This window comes from Haemorhous mexicanus, chromosome Z, assembly GCF_027477595.1.
Source record: "Haemorhous mexicanus isolate bHaeMex1 chromosome Z, bHaeMex1.pri, whole genome shotgun sequence".
NCBI classification, from domain to species: Eukaryota; Metazoa; Chordata; class Aves; order Passeriformes; family Fringillidae; genus Haemorhous; species Haemorhous mexicanus.
In genome coordinates this window covers 47,274,969-47,297,433 of record NC_082381.1, presented here as the reverse complement: position 1 = coordinate 47,297,433, position 22,465 = coordinate 47,274,969, and the positions used below count along the sequence as shown (strand labels likewise).

The following is a 22,465-nucleotide window of genomic DNA, read 5'->3' as shown; positions in this document are numbered from 1 at the left end:
TCTACGCAGTCCTGTCTTTTAAATGTCCGATTCTTGAAGTTAAAGGAAGTTAAAGGCAAATTGTCATATCAAGGGTATATATCCCTCTACTTAGTCTTGCCCTTAAACAGTTTGAGAGTTTGAGTCTTCAGGTTCAAGTGAAGCAATGGGCAAACTTTCCCACAATTGCTGACAACATCCTATATCTGATGACAGTCAGTTTGTTAGGCCATGATAGAGAATTTTAAGAACATCCAAGGCTTTCATGGGACTATATACCATCCCCACACACCCCCTTCTCTGATTTTTAAATATGTATTTTGAACTACCATGGGCACACTCAACAATGTCTTCCTTTTAGTTAGTACTGTAATTACATTTTCTTGTATTCTTTCCAGCAGCTCCTACAAGAAATCACTAGATGCTCTCATGCTACTCCATTTTTTATATAAACAATTCTATAGCTGCTGTTTAGTAAAGCTTGGTTTCTTTTAAACATGAATTGTGACATTGTTCAGCTGTCTCTAGCACTCATTTGTGGTACATAAATCGAGATGGACTGAATTAAGTTCAGGTAAAAGACCCTATCTGTAGTGGTAAGGCACATTAATTTAGTGCCATATTTTTCCCAATAAAATTTGTAGTTGTCCCAAAAAGAAGGGAGTTATATGTTAAGAACATTAGGGCAGATACTAAAATGAATTTAAATTCAGTGACAATTTTGTTACTTTCTCAATTACCTTTTGCAGATGCATTTAATAGATGCTTCACAACTGCACATCTGATACATGCAGACCATTAGTACATGTTCAAATTTAACCAGAATTATTACAATTTAATGGTTTTCAGTGAACCTCCTCTAATTAAGTTTGAGAAGCTGTCCACTGTAAACTTTGCCAATCAATTTATTTGACATTTGGATCTTACTGATCTGAACTTGAGGCTAAGAGATTCACTGCTGATGGCATGGATTGTGATGGACAGTCTACCAAGGAGAAGAAATAGTTAATGCTGTCCCCACTGCAATCAAGGAGAAAATAGTTCACATATCAGAACTCCACTGATGTTTTAGTTCTTTGACAATTAAGGTAATTACTGTTAAAATTCAGTTCAGCTTTAGTGTTATAGGTAAGGAGATTCTCCTCACAGGTAACAGTGTCAAGGCAGCTGTTTCACGCATGTTCAGCTGCATAGTCTGGTCCAGGTGAGTTAGTGATAGCAGCCTTACAATAAATAGTTTGGGCTACCAAGATTAATATATGTAACTTTCAGGTAAAATTCGGTTAGTCAGCCTCACTGATAAAAAATTCACTGGATTATGGTATCTTTCGATACCGTAAGACGTCTTTAAGAAGTTTAAGAGTTACATCCAGCATGAATGCTGACTTATATCCAACATGAATGCTACTGTACTCAGGCTGGAGTACAATAGTTTTTTTTAATAGAGTCATTTAAAAGGTTTCAACGCTCATGCAGGCCTTGGCCTGGTGAGCACTAATCAATCATAATACATTTTTGTATATAGTGCCACTTAAATGTTTTCAGGTTATCAGTATCCACTTTTGTTCTCAGCCTTATTAAATTAATATTATTAATTATTGATTTATTATTATTATTAACAACAATAATATATTATTATAATTCTAATGTTATTAATCATTATATTATTAATAAGAAGTATTAATAATATCTACATAATATTAATATATTAATATATTAATATATTAATATATTAATATATTGAATATATTGAATATATTGAATATATTAATAATATCTACATAACTCAACCTATTAAATTCAGAAGGGGGTTCAGGGCAATAAGCACCTATCCCATTATGAACAGTAAAACAACACTTTCAACAGAAAAAGCACCACTGAACAAAAATACCTAAAACTACCTAAAACTACCTAAATGCTTACCATCCCCCAGGGTCTGCCACAGCTCGGGAGCCCCTTTTCCTAGAAAGGACTTAGAAAGCCCCTCCTGGGAAAGGTCTCCAAGCCTACCTCGAGAAAGTGGGTCCAGTTTTTATAAGACCAATTCAAAATGACTTAATTTCATTTTTAGGACAGAAACTCCTGGGTTCGATGGCATATTTTCCCTGCCAGCAGGGCCATGGTTTGGCCAGAGCCAAGACCTTGGCTGGGAGGTTTTCCCTAACGTATCTTGAAAACAAACCTATATTAATATCTACTGGAGAAGTTTCTTAACATAAATAACTTACAAATAACCAAAAGAATGCACACAAGTAACATTAAATAGTATGTTATGGCAGGATCCCTATGTGTGCTAGGCATTGAGCCTAAAGCTTAGTAAAAATACACACTTAAGAGACAAGGTGACAGATTTTAATTTCAATTTTGTCAGATGTTACTAAATTTTGCAAATGCGACATCAGTACACTTAACAACAACCCTCCATGGAATCTGTAGCTGAAGTGATCTTACACCAATTCCAAAAAGGAACCCTTAAAAACCTTTAGCTTATTTCCAAGTTGGTACATATTAAAACTAGTCAGCAGAAGGAAACACCAGAATCATCAGAAGTCATTCCCATGCATAGTTAAATGCTGCAAGATAATTTCACATTTAATAAAGCAGATTTGCATTACAGTTGTGGAGGTCACAATCAAATCTAGGTAGTTTTTATTAATTCAAACTTTATACCAATATCAAAGAATACGTGGCAAACAGCAATAGTATTTAACAACTCACATACAGGGTCCTTAAATTCCATAATAACAGGCATTTCAAAATGAAGCTGAGCAAGCCGTTGGTTGTTGCTGTATGTTTCTAATGCTGGAAACTTCCTGGCTAAGAATTTTTATGGTAATCACTTGCCTTGCCATGTCCGATTATCAATTCTTTGGAAGACCTCACCAAAGGAGCCTTTCTCAATGCATCCCAACTCAGTAAATAATTCCAGGTCTGCCCTGCGTGTCGGGCACCTGCATCACCACAGGCGAGCAGGCCACAGTGGGCAGCAGTGGCCGGGAAGGCACCGCCTACCGCTTCCCACAGCTTGCCCATGTCCCACTCCCCAGTCCCAGCACGCAGCTGGCTGCTTGGGGCCCTCCCAGGATGGTGGCTCTCAGTGTGGCCATGGTTGGTTCAGAGCTCTGTGGTGGGTTCCAGCTGTAGACAGTGGTTAGGTTGCTAGGTTATGTGATTCACTGTCTGCTCAGGGGTGGCTCTTGGCGGCACACAGCTCCACTCCAGGGCAACTCTTGGTGGCATGCAGTTCCACTCTGCTGGTCCCTGGGTCTGCTTGCAGCCAGCAGGGTCCCCCAGCCCCTCAGGCACTGACAGCAGTGCTGGCTGCCTCAGTGCTCTCTAGGCTTCCCGAGCCCTGACGGTGGACATGGTAGAATGTGGTGTTCCCTGGTTCTGGGTGCCAGCAACCTCCCACCAGCACTTCAAGGTTTGGGCATGCACAGCTCCATGTCAGCACTTCCAGCACTCGGTGCCACTTGATTTCCAGGTTCCACCTGCGCGCCAAAGCTGTAGGCGAGCATGCCAAGCAGTGGCTGGGGTGCCAATCAGCCACAGGAAGGGGCATGACGAGAGGATTGACAGTGACATGGGGTGTAAAGCAAGGCTCGTATGGCTCCAGCAGCCACAACACAGGTGAGCCTGGGCACTGTGCCTGCACACTTGATGCCAATGGCAGCGGTCAGGCAGTCACAGCATGGACGAACCTGCTCACAATGCAGATGTTGCCGATAGTGGCAGTGGCAGGAGACCTTCAGTGGCACAGCAAGGCAGCAGCACAGGGACACGGAGCTTGGATAAGAGTCGCTTCCCCCTCGGCTTCTTGCCCTTCCTCCTGCCTGCACATCCAAGATGGCATTCACTCCTGCCGCCATTCCACCCCACTCCCCATCCCTGCTGGATGTTCCAGCAGGCAGGGCCCATGGCACCTCAGCTGCAGATCTCATCTGTTTTCAGGTGTCGGGCACCAGCCAATAGGTCATTAAAAAGTCTTTCTCAGTTGTGTCCACTCCATGGCTCATGACAGAAAGGCTTTTAGAGCCTGTTTGTAAACGTATGTTATCCCCTGTTCGCATAAAAAGAGGGTCCATACGTGTACAGCAGCATTTTCTTCAGTAGAAACTTGTGCCCCCTTGTCCCCAGCAGCTTTTTCTATTTACACGGTCTGGACCCTTGCCTCTGCTGGCAGCTCTCCCTGGCTGCCCTCCTCCGCTGGGGTTCCATCTCCAGCACCATCCCCACAGCCTGGCTATTACCGATCACGTCGGGGTCACCACTTAGTGCAGTAGAGACAGACCCACGACACAACACTCGAGGTTCACATGACAACTTTTATTGAGTGCAGTTACCTATATATATTTTTCGAAAGCCCACACAGTTATCCCTGATTGGCTGAATTTAGTTGCCACTCAGCTTACTCTGATGCAGCTGTCTGCATCCCCAACGTCCTAAATCGGCTCCCTAATGGCTTAGACTATCAAGTTATATACTTAGGGTTATCTATAACTGTGAGACCTCCAAGCCAGCTGTTAGCCACCAAAATGAGACAAATAGATTTATTTAAAGATAGTGTCAAGTCTAACACAAGTAGAACTTTGTTAAAACAGTAGTAAGTCATGAGTATTATTCTGTTGATATATACTTCCAATTTATATCCTTAAAATCCTTTTAAAAACACACAAATGCATAATTTAAAATTGATCATAATAATGTTGCCATATAGACTAACAATTTTTACTTTGCTTTCAACTAACATTTTTCTGTGTGCAAAGCTACATGCTTGACAAATCACAGACAAAACAATGTCAGTCACTACTGAAATCTCTTGCCCACGTAAAAGTAAAACATTTTATGCTTTGTCAACAATATATGCATGCATACCAGTAATAATTCCATTGTACCTCCAGCTCAGCCAAACCCAGGATACTCAGACCATTAATCTGCAACCCTTAGAGCTATTACTGACAGTAACCCTGAACACAAATGAGTTCAAGCTGCTCAATCAAGGACAGGCAGAATGTGTCATAACTATTGACACTCTGGAACACATTCCACGAAGTAACAAAAAAAAAAATTCACCTATTTATGACAGAATAATAGACAAGTCTTGCCTGGAGATTTTATTTTTATCTTCTCATATAAAATCTCTAGAAATGACCTAGCTCAAACTTCTATCAAATGCACAACCCTAGATTAGGTTGTCCAGGGTCCTTCCAAGTCTTTAATACTCTTGGCAAGGGAAATTCAACCATTTCTCTGGGAAAGCTATTCATATGATTAACTCTTAATTAATCTTCTCACACTGAATTTTTTTTTTTTTTAATTTGCATGGTATTCCCCTAGAGCAACCTGTGCCTGCTGCGTTTTCTGTCATTGTACAAACCCTTGTAAATACAGTATTTTTCTCTGAGTCTACCTGGCATAGGAAGACCAGTTATCTCTCCCCTCTCAGCAACCTCCAAGCCACTAATCATATTATGCTGGCCTATGAAGTGCTGAGCAGAATAAGCACATGCCTCGATCCACTGATGATTCTCCTCCTGATGCAGAACATGACACTGTTTGCCTTCTTTATGCCATATTATACTACTAGCTCATTTTAAGTTTACTGTCCCCTAGAACCCACAAGTGCTTTGCAGCAGAGCTATACCTCATCCACTGTGTTCCAGCCTGTTCTGCTACTTAGGCTTATTCCATTCCAGATGAAGTTCCTATTTATTTTTGTTAAAACTCATGCAATTCTTGTTGGTCCAATTTTTTAGCCTCTCAAGGTTTTTCAGAACAAATGGTTCCTCCTCCTTCCCAGACATCTCCTCTCCTTCCATTCTGAAGTCATCTGCATGGTTCAGTCCTATCATTAAAATATTTACAAATAGCACTATGAGGCCCAGCATCAATTTTAAAGGAACTCCACTCCAAGGATCACTAACAATTTGACTTAGAGCCACTAATATCACGCTACCCTTTGATCTCTAGGTATGAGACACCTTTCACAGTCCATATGTCTAAACTGTAATTTACCAACTTGTCTACAGGAATACTAGGGGCCAACATGTCAAGTGCCTTTTTAAAGTCAAGGTACAGAGCATCTGTAGCTCTTCTTTCATCCACAGAATAAATGGTTCCATAACAGAAAGGATCATGTTGGTAAACTACAATTCACCCTTGGTAAATCTGAGCTGGGTTTTCCCAGCCATTTTCTTTCTTGTCTTTCACATTCTTGGAAAAAAAAATTCCATAAACACTTGTTTCACAACTTCCCCCAAAAATGTAGTGAGACTGACAGCTCTGCATTTTCCCAAATTTTCATTTCTGTAGATGGGTATAATATTTGACTTCCCAGTCACTTAGGCCTTCAATGACCTTTTGAATAAGACAGATGGTGGACCAATTCCGATGCATCCCACCAAATCCAGTTCATGTGTATGTGTCCAACTGCTACAGCTGGATCTTAACTCAGTCCTACTCTAACACTGTTTTGCTGTTAACTTTGTTGTTGTTTCTTGGCATAGAAACTTAGGACCTGAACTTTCCCATGCAGACCAAAGCAAAGAGAAAATGGAATTACTTCTACCTTTACTGTGCTGTCCATAATTAAGCAGACCCGTGCAGCTGCAGACATACATTTTCCTTATGTTTGGTGCTAACATACCTACAGGAGTTTTTTTTGCTACTCTTGCAACCTGACAGTTCAAACTCCAGCTGAATTTCTTCCATCCTAAACATATTCCTGCATAACTGAGTGTTTTGGAAGTCTGTCCCATTTTCCAAGGGGTAAACAACTTCTCCAAAAATATAAAAAGGATATTCCAGAGATTAAAAGACAGGATTCTTTTTTCACAATAAAAATGAATATTCAAATCTAAATGTTTAAAAGGTAAAGAATACACAAAATAAACTTAAAAAGTACTAAATATTCTATACTGTATTTCTAAATATTTTCAAGATATTAGATTCAAACTGGCTCTACCAATACTCCTAAATTAGTTACAAACTCAGAACATTAAGAAATGAAACATCATTTCAGAGAGAGATCTGAAAGTTAAGGACAAAAAGTGAAAAAACATACCAAAATATCTACTAAACAAAGAACTGCTAGCACCTTGCTTCTGAGGATCATCTTCTTTTAGAAGTATTCCTGAAAAGGAAGATCTTACAAAGCAGTACAACTTACTCTACTTTTCTGTGCTCTGAGATTTTATATTTAGATTTGAAATCAAATGTGCAAGTAACATGTAAAATTTATATTGAAAGATCATTTCCTCAAAGAACAATCTGTAAAAGAATAATGTATTGTTGTTAAGACCTGGCTTTGCATAACTTTTTGTTTGTTTGCTTTTGTTTTGTTTTCTAATTCGTTAAGGATTGATAAAAAATAAGATTCACATTAAGTTTGCCCATGCTGCAGAATACCCTGAAACTTTGCAATGAGGAAAGAATCTCACAACATTTATTCTAAGTTTCTTCAAACTCTCACATGTTTTCATACTTAATTTTTCCTTTATATTTATTTCTTAATTTGAAGTTAAACAGACATGAACACCACTTCTATGTAGCAAACATGACTTGGATCTCTACATTTTAGTGCATTTCTGTTGTGGTTTAACACAAGTTAGCACCTAAGTGTACCACACAGCCACTCACTCACTCCACCTCCCTTGCCAGTGGGATGGGAATGAGAATCAGGAAAAGAGTTGAGATAAGGACAATTAAATAATGAGAGTAAAATAAGAATAATTGTCTTCATAATGACAACAACAATATCAACTGATATAACTAAAAAGAGAGAGAAAATGAAGGCTAAGGTGAAAAACCACATGATGTTCAATGGCTCACCACTCACCCTACCTGTCTCCCAACAGCAGTCAGCAGCTCTCAGCCAGCTGCCCCTAGTTTATAAACTGACCGTGCTATTCCATGGTAGGAATATTCCTTTGGCCAGTTTGGGTCAGCCTTCCCGGCTATGATCCCTCTCAGCTTCTTGTGCACCTGCAAAGCCTTTGGCTTAGGGTAAGCACTACTTAGCAACAACCAAAACATCAGTGTGTTGTCAACATTATTCTCATACTGAATCCAAACAACAGCACTGCAACAGCTAATGGGAGGAAAATAATTCTGTCCCATCCAAAACAAAAACCAGGTAATGATTTCAACAAAGGTAGGAAACAAAAAATACAATGATAAAGAAATCAGTAATATACCACAAAATATTAAGCTAGTGCTTAAAATCGCATATAAAATGGAATGGAGAACTTAAAAAGTTACATAACAGTATGCAGGACTAAATTTTCCACATGCACAAAATTCTTAGAAAGTCAGCAACTTGCAAAGATCCAAAATTATTTGAAATTAATGCAAGTCAGGGCACATATGTTCATGGGCATTAGGAAGATATTTGAGTATTCAACACATATGGACCCAAAAAAGAAAAACCAGAGCACTAACACAAGATTCAGCTTTAAGAGTGAATTAATATACTAAGATCAGGCTCTCAAGTGCCAAAGAGCTATAAACAGTCACTGGCTGAAAACACAGACCTTGGCCCTATGCCTATCTAACTGGGTTATCTCTCAGCCTTTGGTACTGTTACACAAACATACTAAGGAGTTTAAACCGTATTTTTCATAATTGCCTGTTAAATATCACTTTCTCTAAGAAATCAGTTCACAATATATAGTTAAAGCATCTTTCATAACTTAAGAGAAAGCACCTTTCATGACTTAAGAGTAACCATCCATTTTCAGTTGTAGCCATTTGCTTTACTTAAGAGCAACCATCAATCCTGTTGCACATCTGTACAGACACAAATCTTTGCAAACCCCACTTGAACTGAGTACAAAGGAAAATGCATTTACATATGATGATGATGATGATGATAAAAAGCAAGTATTCTAAATTTCAAAACTAAATGGGAAAGAATGGGAATACTGCTAACTGCAGTATTTTAATGGACGGAAAAACAGTTTGGCATGAAGGCTGCCACATATATTTCCTACATAAGAAAGTAATTTAAATTAATAAAGCCAATTTTTTTCATGTATATTCCTGAAGTTATCTAAATGCTATGATTTTTAAGCCAGAATGGATATTGATATTCTTCCATGTAAGACTGGCTATCATAATTTATTAGCATGACTTGATAGCTGCAGTTTTTGCACATATGCCCTCTGTGTCACAGAAACATTCCTAAGAACCATTCAACTGTGAAAAACAAACAAAATATCTGCAATTCCTATATAGTTAAGCCTGTGGCAAGATGCCAGTCCTAAACATTCCCTGTGGTAAAATGGCAGCATTATAGCTCCATTTATGTAAGTTATCTTACATATCTGGCAATAATTTACACGCAGATCAGCATATGTAAAGCACTATCTGCTATATCAGTTCTCCTAAATAGGATATTTCAAAGGTACAACTTCAGGGATAGAGCGGAAGGGGTTGGCTAATTTTTTTTTCCTTTAAGCTTTTGAATTTTGAGACTTTCTGAAAGGCCCAGGTACTATTTCACACAGGTTTCCATTTAAAATCCAGGAATCCTGAATATGAATAACTACCTTCATATTTAAAGGGCTGACAATCTTCTTCCAATGCCTATGAAAATTCAGACCAGTCATAGATTAAAGTCAGATGGCTCTTTTTCCATCCTGTGTGTCCAGTTCTAAATTTAGACACATATAGCAATATTCCTCCTGCTAACCTCTTCAGCTGAAAAAAAAAAGAAGACAGTTTACACCTTACACATGTTTTCTGAATTCATCTTCACTTGCAGAAACAGGGAAAAAAAGAATCATTATAAAGATACAAACCTCATCTCTTAAAAATAAAGTCAATTTTTTCCCAAACAACAACCAGCTTTCTTTGTGAAACTTCCATCATCCAGTCACTCTCCAGTCCCTATTCTCTTACAGCTCCTATTACAACAGGACTACCTAAAGTTTTCTCCATGAAACATGAAATAGACCAGTTGTGCTGGTTTTGGCTGGGGTAGAGTTAGTTTTTTTTCTTTTCATCTCGAATGGGGCTGTGTTTCAGATTTGTGCTGAGCACAGAGTTGATAACATTGATATGTTCTTGCTATTGCTGAGTAGGACTTACACAGACCCAAGGCCTTTTCTGCGTTTTGTACTGCTATGCTGGTGAGGAGACTGAGGGTGTATCGGAACCTGGAATAGGACACAGACAGGACAGGTGACTATTACTGACCAAGGGGATATTCCAGACCATATGGCATCATGCTCAGGATATATAGTGTGGTGGAAGAAGGAGGAAAGGAAGAACATTTGGAGTGATGCCATTTTTCTTTCCAAGTCACTGTCACACTTGATGTGGTCCTGCTCTCCTGCCAAGGGCTGAACATTTGCCTGCCCATGGGAAGTGGTGAATGCCTCGTGTTTCTTTTGATTTCCTACTTAAACTGTCAGTCCATAGGTTTTCTACCTTTTACTCTTCCAATTTACTCTTTAATCCACTGATGAGGACATGAGCAAGCAGTTGTGTGCTTAGCTCTCAGCTGGGGTTAAACCACAGCACCAGTACTGGTGCAAAAGTATGACGATACGACAGTTACATGTTTCCAAATAGTAAATTAAGACATTATTTTTGATTCTGTACTAAGTCTCAGTTCTACTGATTTCTACCAGGCTAACAAATCAGGACTACCAGAAGACCAGCACAAAGGCTGCATAATTTTTGACTCTCAGATGGATACAGAATCAGTGAGGAAGATCAACAAAGAGAAAATGGTGGTAGCAGCAGTGAACATCAGCTGGTAAGTTACCAGGACCCCCAACCATGGACCTTTAAAAGAACCAAATAATGACAAACTTGTACGCTCCAAGCTTAGAGTAATATCTTATATCCCAGCTAAGGACAAGATCATGAGTTTAAAACTCAGATCATAGTAAAGATAAATATCAGCATTTAATAAAAAAAATGCATGTGGCAATCATTATTCAACACAGAGCCTTTTCTTAAAAAAAAAAAAAAAAAAAAAAAAGTAAAGCTTTTCCTATAACATTTGTATTTCTACGTTATTTCTACAACAAGTATTACAGAAGTAGTGAATACTTTAGTAATTGCGGTGGTATGAAAAGTCAACTTCCCCAAAGAACCTTTCATTTTCAAATTCAGCCTTCACTAGGCAAACTTCTACATTAAACATAACTGAATTCTTATACAGAATAGCAAAGTTCAAGCTGGACAACCACAACAGCTGTATTTTTACCCTACACTTTGCCTCAAAATTAAGGGTGCAATTATTACTTGTAATTTTTATTAATGCTACATCTTCCAAAACGAAATCCTCTGAAGAGATCAGCACCAAAGCTGTTTTTGCAAACAAAAAATTTGAACTAATTTACTTAATAGAATAATCATATATGGCTATTCTAACACTACCACTGAAAAATATAGCATTAATATAGTACCACATATCATTTATATAAATTGCAACAGCTTTACAGTAAAGTCTGCTAACATCTGACACACAGTTTTACAAATAAGCCTTTCAACTGAAAAAAAATCTATGAACACACTCAACATTCTCAGCAAACTGTGTGCTCCACTTCAATTTCTAGTAAATTCAGTAAACAACAAAAAGACATTTCATGGCACTGTCACAGATGACTGACTCAAATATTTTGCATATACTGTACATCTGAGTATGGCAGATATGGGGTTTGAACACTAAAAGGAATCGATACTGATGGGTTTATCTTTTTATGATTAGCAATACTTACAAAAATAATTTACTGACAGCACACCCAGTTTTATGAGCTGTAAACAGAAAAGGAGGAAGTGTGCTGTGTGGAAGAGAAAGAATTTCTCCTAAAGAAGTCCTGAAGTCAGTATTCTAGCATAAATGCTATTTAACAAAGAAGGATTCTTTCCTGATAAAAAGCATGGTTTGAACTGCTAGATCACTTGAATGCAGACAAAGACATGAGTTAAATTCTTTTTCTTCTTTTTCACTACTTTTCATTCCTTCCCTTGATTTCGCAGGCATCACCCTGGATCTATTTTTTTTTCCCACAATGATCTGTATTTGTCATGATGGTATATTAGCTGTAAACTTCCCACAGGTCATGATTCAATGACACTGAATTCTGTGCTGCTATGCAGCAAGTGATACTTTCAGTGGAACATTTAAAGAAGCTGGTAAATAATACATATAATATATGAAAATACAGACACCTTCTAAAGAATATCTGCAACAATAATCACATTCTGTTGTCCCCAAATTACAAAGTAACTTTTCTCTGCATACATCAGACTGCAAACAAACTTGAAGACTTGAAGTAATCGCCTTAGACCACATGAGGTGAAAACTGAGTTTGACTAGAAACATTTTCAAGCTACACTAGGTAAGAAGAACAAAGATTTTTGTGGGAAAACCCAAATGAGAGAAGAAACACCTTCTGGGTTAAAGATATAGAGCTCAGCTTTGGCCAGTCTAGGTCTATTCAGAAAACTTAAATCTTGGACTTAAAAAAAAAAAAAAAACCAAACCCAAAAAACATTAAAATGGCTGGCATTCCTGCAGAAACATCTCTGGCTCAAATTAATACTGGGGCAGCACTTAAGGACAAAGTCTTCCCATTCTACACAGTAAAAAGTGTCCTTCTGCGTGAAACTAAGGATAAGTAAGTATTTGAGCCATAAACAGGAACATCTCTTAATTATCCTTTGTTCACACAAAACTCAGACATGAAAACAGCAGCTGCAATTCTATTTGTCAGTACACCAAATCAAGCAGTTCACAATCAGTACTTCCCCTTACTCCCAGTGTCCTTAAAGGCTTTAAACTGACCCAGAAAGCTAAATCAAAGAGCTTGCAAATAGCAAAATTTCCCATCCACTGAATATATTTTCAGCGCCAATATTGCAAATTGAATTCTATTTTCTAAAGATTTGTTATTTTAAAGTACTTCAGAGATATTTGATCTCTTTTATTTGTGAAAGACCATCCAATAGACTTGTCAGCAACTTACTTTAGAGAAAGAAGGGAAAAGGAGATCCAACATAGGAGTATTACCTGCTATCTGAAGGGATTTAGAAATTACACAGATAGGTGATATTTGCACCCAGAACTCTATCACTTAAAAACTATGTCCATCCACATGCATTGAGTAAGTTCCGGCTGGTGACAAGAACGCCACAAAGAAATCTTAAAATATAAAAAAAATATTCTTTTAAATCTAATTTTCTTACATCCTACAAAACCCTGATGCCTCACTATTAATATGAACTGCATACATTATACTGGAAGATGCTGAGGGAAATTCTAGACAGCTAATTATCAACCTGTTGACAGACAACAGAGAATATTCACTTCCTGGAAGTTGCAAAAATAAAGCTCAAAATTCTAACTAGGAAATTAGACAAAAGAATGTAAAAGCAGACATACAGGATGCTAAACTAGTAGCTGAAACCCAGTGGATAAACAGATAATGAGGAACATAATGAGTGGTTTTTGTGGCAAAGTTATGTAACAAGAAAGAACTGCGCATGACCTAAGAGAAGTACAAGGTAAAGGCATTACAACATTGGGGGCACCCAGTGACTACGAGGTCCAGAGACCCCTATGGACGAGCCTCTAGGATCATAAAAGGACTTCCAGTAGGAGGCAGATGGATGCAAATTAGTTCTAGGAAAAGTGATGTTTATGTTTTACCTAGGAAGTATGCTGTAATGAATATGTATGATCATGATGGAATAAATACCCCGTTGTAAAGTTTCACGACACACATTCAATTAGAGGAAAAATCCTCCAAATGTGTCCAGACCTGCAATAAAGAATGCCTGCTTTCTAATACCTCAAATTGTGTTAGAAGTTCATTCTTAGCCAACTTAAGTATCAATGCAGCTTTTTATCATTAAATTTATTTGGGGGAACTGCATTTTGTTACAAAAGGCAGGATCTGACTAGAAGTCACAGCATTTCTTTTACTTGTCTTATAAATTTGGTGCAAGACAACAAAAGATCTGTATAAAGACAAGCACGCATGTATTCCTATTAATTAATCACAAATATGGAATCAGTGCTTAACTACAAAAAAAAGTAAAAATTTTACAAGAAGAAAATCAAAATAGAAACTTCATAATTTCTTCATTTTCATACTTCCTGTACTACTTTTAAAAATGAATTTTTAATGTTTTAATAAATTTTTATATGTTCAAAATAAATGTCCACGGATTGCACATTAAAAAAAATCTACATACAAAATTCAAACCATTTTCACTATGGACAGGTCTCTACATTTTCCTGCATCACTCTATGGACATATTATAATGGTGATGTTACACACATGTATATATATAAGCAACTCAATACTCCATTTATGTAAATCCAGTTGGCTTTTTCTCCTTCAGCTTTCAAGAGCTACACATTCAATTTAGATGCCACCAAAAAAATCCTTTACTGCAATAAATATACAACAAAGGTATCCTTAAAGTAAACAAATGTCAGCTGCAGGCCAAGACAAGAGAAGAGAGAAAAAAAAATTAATTATTGGAATTTTTTCTTCATATTTGTGGCAATTAACACACGTATATAGCTGCATTGTGTCTCATTCTGTGCCATTTATAAAAGCAGATGTAAACTGACTGTTGCAAACTGTCTTAAGATGAAAATGTTATAGATTCAGATATGTCTAAGTACCTCTGCTACATGCCACTTTTATTCACTCTTTTCAGAAGCAAATGGGAAAGAATTCTTTACCATGTAATAACTATTTTTGACATGTGTTGCGCACATGTATTCTATTTCCAGCACACTACCACCGAGCACATGAGATCAGATTATTTTTGCCAGCAGGTTTTCTCTGCCAAGGATATAAACGGCTAAGCAGGCTGAGTTCCCTCACCAATAAAGAAATCAGGTGCCACAGGCACTTAGTACTCCAGAAAAAAGGCGTTACTTAACTCATACTGTGACAATCTGCCTCAGAAAACTGTGAAGAAAACTAGCATGCTTTCTTCACAAATCAACATGACAAATATCCGCAGATGTGAAATGAGCATTTCAAATGGAAGTGACTACTCAATTTGACTTAAAATTTATGGAAGAGATCTGGACCTTAGTCACTGCAGTGGAAAGTCAAATATTCAGAAGTACATAATAGAAACAAAGAGGAATTAAGCTCCTCATGTAAGAATATATGCATTTACCAGGGCCTCGCCAAATTTATCTTATCAATCTAGTATGATCAGGGCTAATCAATAATCTGTAACTTCCAGTTAAAATGATCTTCACATGGTTTTAGTCCCTTTAAAACCACAAACTTTTAAACCATTGTATATGGATCATAGATGAGTGAGTTTAAGATCTGAAAAAAACCTGATCCCTGAGCATGCCATTGCTCTCTTTTTAACTAAGATTTGAACAGTGAAAATTACATTAACTAAAGTAGCTAGCCTCCACCATAATCATGTCAAAATGGCTCTTGTATCATGAAATCAGAGCATTGTTTAGGCTGAAAAAGACCTTCAAGATCATCAAGTCCAAACATTTACCTTGCCCATGTCCCAAAGTACCACACCTACACATCTTCTAAATATCTCCAGGATCTTGCTGGACTCAGTCAACTGTTCAACACCCCTAATAATCTGTTACAATCATTGTCAAACCATTAAAAACATGCTATTACAAAAATGTAGAATTCTACCTAATACAGTCCTCTGTGCTTTCCAGGCAATTATATAAAACTCTATTTCAAAATATACAAAGTTTTTTTGGAAATTTAAAAATGTTTTTATTACATAAAGTGCAAGTAATTTGAAAAGATGAAGTTCCTGGATTGTCTTCATATCAGTTATGATACTAATCCAGCTCTTAAGAGATCTGATAAAAAGAAAAAAAAAGTGAAAAATCAAATGCTTTCTATCTTAAATATAGACAACTTTTGCTCTATTCCAAGATTTGAAATGAAAGGCTTAAAGCAAAACCATATTGCTGATGAAGGTCTACAAAGAAAGACAGTCAAACAATATTTTGTGATTCAGGAATATATCTCAAATTCATAATCCAATACCTAACATTCTAAGGTGCTACTACTTCAGACTCCAAGAAAAAAAATACAATATGTGAAGGAGAGAGAATAACAATACCCATAAATCATCTCTCAGAATTTCTCTAACTCCTAACCTTGAAGGGCTAGAAGTACAGAAATAATCTTTTTCCAAAACCCAGGTTTCTACCAGAAGAGTGCTAATGGTACTTTTGGATTAAAAATAGCTAAGGAGCATCTTCCTAAATACGAAGTTCTTAATTAAGAATTCACCACTGTATTCTGAAAATAGAATGGGAAAAAGAATAACCCTCTTGGGCTGTAACACCTGTTAGAACAGGCTTAAAGTGACTTCAAGCATCCCTCTAGCAAAACTAAAACAAGTACAGTAGCAATATAGCAATGTTGGTATTCATAACTATACAGGACATTTTTGGAACTAATGATTCCAGATTTCATTTTTCATGTCATACAAAGCCGTAGTTATGTACTGCTTGTTGCTTTCCCACTACACAGCAGGATGGAGAAATGACAAGAACCACAAAAGCAGTGGGGAGGGAGAGGGGGACCCACCTTGCAGGTTGACATAAAGGCAGTTTAATCAGTAAAAGGAGAAAAAAGAAGAAAACTAATTATGCAAAGGCAGTCTTTCCCCACCAGCAGACCAATGTCTCTCAAGTTCTGAGCAAGGTCTACTTTGGAAAAACAACTACCCAATTTTACTGCTGAGTAGGATCTCATATGTTACGGAATATCCCCCTGCTCAATTCACATCATCTGTGACAGCTGTGCCCCACCCCAGCCTCCTGCTTACCCTCAGTTGACTGGCACAGTGAGAAGCATAGGGGACCTTGATGTTGTGCAAGAACTATTCACTATGTTACTATAATGATAACTATAAAACACTGGTGTCTCTTCAACACTGTTCTGGTAACCAATCCATAACACAGCACCATATAAGCTGCTGTATGGAAGTTTTAAAGATAAGACCACTAGCAATTAATGCATTTGTTAGTACTCACGTCAACCACAGAGGAAAAAACTCACACACTTCAAAACAGCTGCAGAGAGATACAGAAATCTGAAAGTTGATATATACAAGAATATCATCGTAAGAGGACTCATCTCAACTGCCTTGTGACTTCAAAGATCTTAAAGATACCAACAATGACTACACAGTTATTCCTGTAGGTTTAGATATCAAATCAACAATATTTAATACACCTGCAGGATACAGACTAAAGCTAGCTTAAAGATGACAAATTATACCATACTAAGAATTTTTCTGAACAGGAGAATCTCAAGAAGACTTTACTCACCTCCATGGAAACAAAACTGTTCACATACAGCATCCTGTCCACTAGTCTACCCTACCAAATCAAAGACTTTAGCAGCACTGAATTCCACAGTCCTCTCTCTTTGATCCACACACAAACTTTAGAAGTGGTCTGGTGATAGTTACGCAGGTTTCCAGTAAAGTCTTTCTTTATGACAGTCAAGTTCATCTACAGATCTCTAACATGCAAGCAATTTTAGGAATTTCTTAAATGGTGTCATGTATGCCAACTGTCTTCTAATTACATGCTTCAATGATACACAATAAAAAAGGAGGGGGGAAAAAAGTGTGATGCATGTGAGTACCTATACATGAAATTCAACACAACTCCCAAGCAGTCCTAAGCAGTGCCACAAGGACTATATTCCAAAAGTCAAACCTAACTGTAATAAATATATGAAATATAGGAATTCATTAACTTATGCAAGCTAGGAAATTTGGGTTTGGATAAACCTCATAGAAATAGTATAGAACAACTTTTTTTAATCAAAAATGAAAGGCATTGCACTTGCAGCACATACACAGCCATTAAAGATACATTCCCAAGCAGCAAAAACTGCAACAAGCCAGTGACATCACCAAAGACATCAGAGGAGCAAAACCTTGAGAAGCATATTTTAAAAAAGACAAACAAATACAAAGGAAAATAATTTCTGATTATTCTCAAAATACTTACATAAAATATTTTAAATATTTTATAACCAGAAAGCACAGCCTCTTTATAAGAGCAAATGGGAAAACAAGTTGCCCAACCATCTAGGGATACTGCAGAACACAGTTTTCCTAATATAAAATCTTCTGCATCATCTGGTATCTTATCCATTTTAATTTAGTCTATTCTGGTATATCCACTCCAGAAAATACTTCATTGTTTGAAAACTCATTATAGCATTATAAGTAAGGTCTGTATGTGTGTTTCTCTGTTGTAGGTAGTCAGGTGAGGTACCTTTCATGGCTTCATAATCATCAAGACGTCACTTTTATCTAAATTCTGGGATATGCTGAAATTGCATATCCCAGATATTCACCATTGCTGCCTATGTCAAGTTTGGACAACAAGTCACTACAAATGTCTACTCTGGAGACTTCTTTATTATTTCTGTAACAATCCAAAAGATCTAGAGCATTGCATCAATTTCAAGCATCTCAAGAAACTCAAGAAGTTCTCCAGCTGTTCAGGATCATACTTGATTTACTTATTTGTAAGCTACATGGTTATACTTATTTTCATTCATTAAATGACTTTGTCATTTGCTTATAAAAGTCTTAGCTCTAAAGTTTGACTCCAACCCTCTTATGATGTTAACATCATAAAAAGCAAGCTACACCTCCAAAATTTTTACTCAACGTAATATAAACAAGATGTAGGACGGCAACCTCAAAATGGCCTTACTGTTTCCTTCAGATATTTGCCTCCCTAGGTTTTCTGTACAGCTACTCAAATACCCTGAGCATGATTCTGACTGCCCTAGAAAGAGTCCAAACAAATAAATTTCTTTTAGCATCGGTATATTTATTTGTAACTACTTCTCCAGACATAACAAATTACTTTGTACCGAATATTTCAATTTAACAATTTTAGGGATTCAATTTGATAATTTTTCCCACGCTTTTATAATTTTTCATAGCTTTTGGAAAATCTCTCCCATTCTTGTTACCCCCCTCTGGAAAAAGAACTAACCAAATACCACTATCTCAGAAAAATATCTTTTACCTAGAACTTAATATCTGTAGTATTTTAGGTGGCTTTCACTGGAAAAAATATTTCTATAAAATGCCACATTAATTGTGTGCATTTCTTTTAATGGACTAAAAGCCCAAGGCAATGTGTTAAACTACTAAAACAGAATTTTTTTTTAAAATATAATTTTTAATCAGCAGGTAAAACACCCTCACTATGTTCTCCAATAGCCAAAGATACACTTTAATCCTGCTTGTATACTTCCCAGAACACATAAACCAGCTGAACGATACCAAATATAGTATAGCCTTCTGTTGCTCAAAATGGATTCTAAAGACAGATATCCATAAAATAATCCCACATTTCCAGTGACTGAAGTAGATGCTGTATTTCCACATAACTGTATTACAGAGCCCAGCCTTTGGTAAATATTATACCAGTAAAGCACTACCTTGATCAATCAAATTAGGTAACTCTACAAAAGTTGATTCAGTTTGGCAAAGCCCACCACACAACCAGAGAACCAACTCAGACAGATTTCAATCTTTTTAGTCAATTTTAAGTAATAGCATGGATCTCAAGTTCAAGATGACTTCAATCCTATTGAGGAAGGAAAACAAAGAATGCTTGTATCATTGGAATAAATAAACTTTTACATTTCCATTTTTTATCAGATGTCACAAGCCACAGAAGAGACGGAATGGTCAGATGTTGTTTCACCAGTTTGAAAAAGCAAATCTCAAAACTGCATCAATCAAGGAAAAATACTGCTAAAAAGATGACTCTCTAGCTGGAGCTCACAATTTAACTTTCTAAAGTTAATGGCCTGATCTTAATTTTTTTTTATTTGTGTGAACAAATCACAGTAAGCTATAGTCTACAGCTCATTCGAGACCAAAAAAGGAAGAAAAATGGCATGGAAATATCCACAACTAGCATTACAGCTGAATATATCCAATTACCAGAAACTTTATTTGAAAAAAAAAAAAATTTATGCTATGGTAATATTAGCTATGAATTAAGTTGTCTTTACTTTCTCTAGATCCTTAGAAATCTTTGACACAGGAGGCAAGTACACGCTGGTTGAAAGTACTTTCAATTCAAACTGTATGCAGTGAAACAATGGAATCCCTCTCAGACAGAAATACAGTATTTTTATAAATTGCTCCCGATACTAAAGGAGTAACTGAACTGAAGGTGTCATTAGAGAACTTCACATCTGGAGAAGGACACACAATATTTCATACTCTAGTCTTCAGAGCACACAAGGTAGGAAGAGTGAGTCATCTAAACAGAAGCCATACACAAGCCTAAAGAAAAAAAATCCTGCCCCTCAAGTAAGGGATAGAAAAAAGAACCAAGTAGTTACAGATTTTCCTGTTGAAGTTATTCCACTTTAACTTCTATACCATACTTATTACACATCTCTGGTCACTACTCATTCAAGTGGAGAAAAATCTTCCTGACTACTTCTATTTTAGACTAATTTTTACACAAGTTCCTCTGAGACTTTATATAACTAATACACCCTCAATTCATAGCTCGTCAAGAATAAAGGTCTTCCCTGAATCTTACTTTGAAAAATCTGTAATAACTGGATGTGTAGGTTAACTTAGGCTCTCTGCCAGTTCCTCTCCTCAGTAAGACAGGGAAGAAAATACAATTAAAGCTCGTAGATCAAGATAAAGACAGGGAGATCACTCATTTGCTACCATCATGCTACCGTCATGCACAAAACAGACTCGACTTAGGAAAAATAAATTTAATTTATTGGCAATAAAATGTAGACAGTGAGAAACCAAAATAAACCCATCTTCCCCCCACCATTCTTTCTTCCTTTTTTCCTGGTTTAACTTTGTTACTAACTCCTCCACCCCTCCCTACCACAGTGAAGAGCAAAAGGGAGGGGGAATGGGGCTTGCAATTCAACCATAACACTTCATCACTGCCACTCTTTTCTCCTCACTCTTTTTCCCCAGCCCAGCATAGAATCTCTCCCACACAATACAGTCTTTCCCAGGACTTCCCACAGGGGAGACAGTTCTTCAGACACCGCTTCAGCACAGTCCTTTCCACAGGGCACAGTCCTTTAGAAACAGACCTCTCCAGCATTGGTCCCCCATGGGCCACAACTGCCAGAGCATCTGCTCCTTTATAGGCTGCTCTCCCACAGGTCACAACTGTGCCAGGACCCTGCTCCTGACTGGGCTCTTCATGGGCTGCAGCTTCCATCAGGGTGTGTCCACCTGCTTCAGCATGGGGGCTCCTCAAGGCCTGCAGCGTGGATGATTGCTCCAGACTGGTCCTCCATGAGCTCAGGATGACAACCTGCTTTGACATGGTTTTGTCTTTGGCTGCAAGGCAATCTCCTTTGGCACTTTAGCACCTCCTCCCCTTCCTTGCTTCTGATCTGGGAGTCTGCAGGGCTGTTCCTCTTCCATTTTCTTCTCACTCCTCTCTCATGGCTGCTGTACATGGTTCTTTACAATTTCTAATATATATATTATAACAGAGGTGCCACCAGCATCTCTTAAAGACTCAGCATTGAGCAGTCACAGGTTTGTTTTGGAACTGGATGCAGCTTGCTCTGTCAAGTACCAGGACAGCTCCTCATCTTTTCTCAGAGAGGCCCATGTGAACTAAATACATTAGTTTAAAAGCTCTATTCCCATCTGGAGAATAACTTCCAGAAAGCTGAACAAATGAAAACCAAGTCCTATCATTTTCTCAAGTAAGGCATTGCACCAACCAATGAGAAGACAGACAAGTGATTCTTAGCTTAAAATTTCCTAGTTGATTAGATTCTGATTTGAAGACTGCACTGTTGAGTACAGTCTCACCCAATTTCCTATCATATTCTTTGTGCCTGCTTCCTCATCAGGAATGGGCCAGTCTTCTGCAAATTAAAAAAAATGAACATTGTTAGATTTTCATAGTCTTACTGAAAAACCTCCTGGAAAACTCCTTTTTGCATTTTTTAGCTCTGAAAAATCCACTGTCATTCCAATTACTTCTGAAATTTAGCATGTGTTGTCAGGTAGTAGAGGAGCATTTGAAGTTAGATGACTAAGGTACTTCCAAAAGAAAGATGCTTAAACCAGTTTTACTTAAACCAGTGGGATTTTTTTACTGCATATAGACTAGAGGATCAAACCACAATCCTAACTGCACTCTCTATTGGCTCAGTTGTCCAACATGTGCTCTAGAAAATAATGACAGGAATTAATCATTCTAGAAAGACAATATCAAAATTAGGAAGCAAAACCACCTACATCGGACAAAGCAAGCTGTAGAACCCAAATGTAACAAATGACAGCGCACACTTACAAGACAGAGCAGTCACATGGCTGACCAACCTAATGTATTTCATGTCACTGATGTTGATCTAGGAGAAATGCAACTGTAGTTGAGTCTAATAGTCTACAAGCAGCTAACAGCACTGGGCGTCTGAACACTGGTGAAAGCTTG

The 22,465-nt window shown here is 37.4% G+C and overlaps 1 protein-coding gene across 6 annotated transcripts in view; it reads right to left on the bottom strand.

Annotated features, from left to right (window-relative positions):
• Positions 1-22,465, bottom strand: part of AUH (AU RNA binding methylglutaconyl-CoA hydratase) — a 119,674-nt gene that overhangs the window by 75,804 nt on the left and 21,405 nt on the right. Inside the window, exon 4 of one of the 6 annotated variants that reach the window (XM_059873283.1) lies at positions 20,745-21,893. The exons of the other annotated variants lie outside the window; for them this stretch is intronic. Within the exon in view, the coding sequence (XP_059729266.1) occupies positions 21,787-21,893 (107 nt within the window). The 3' untranslated portion in view covers positions 20,745-21,786. Of the gene's footprint in view, positions 1-20,744; positions 21,894-22,465 lie in introns of those variants that run through there. 6 annotated transcript variants of the gene reach the window in all.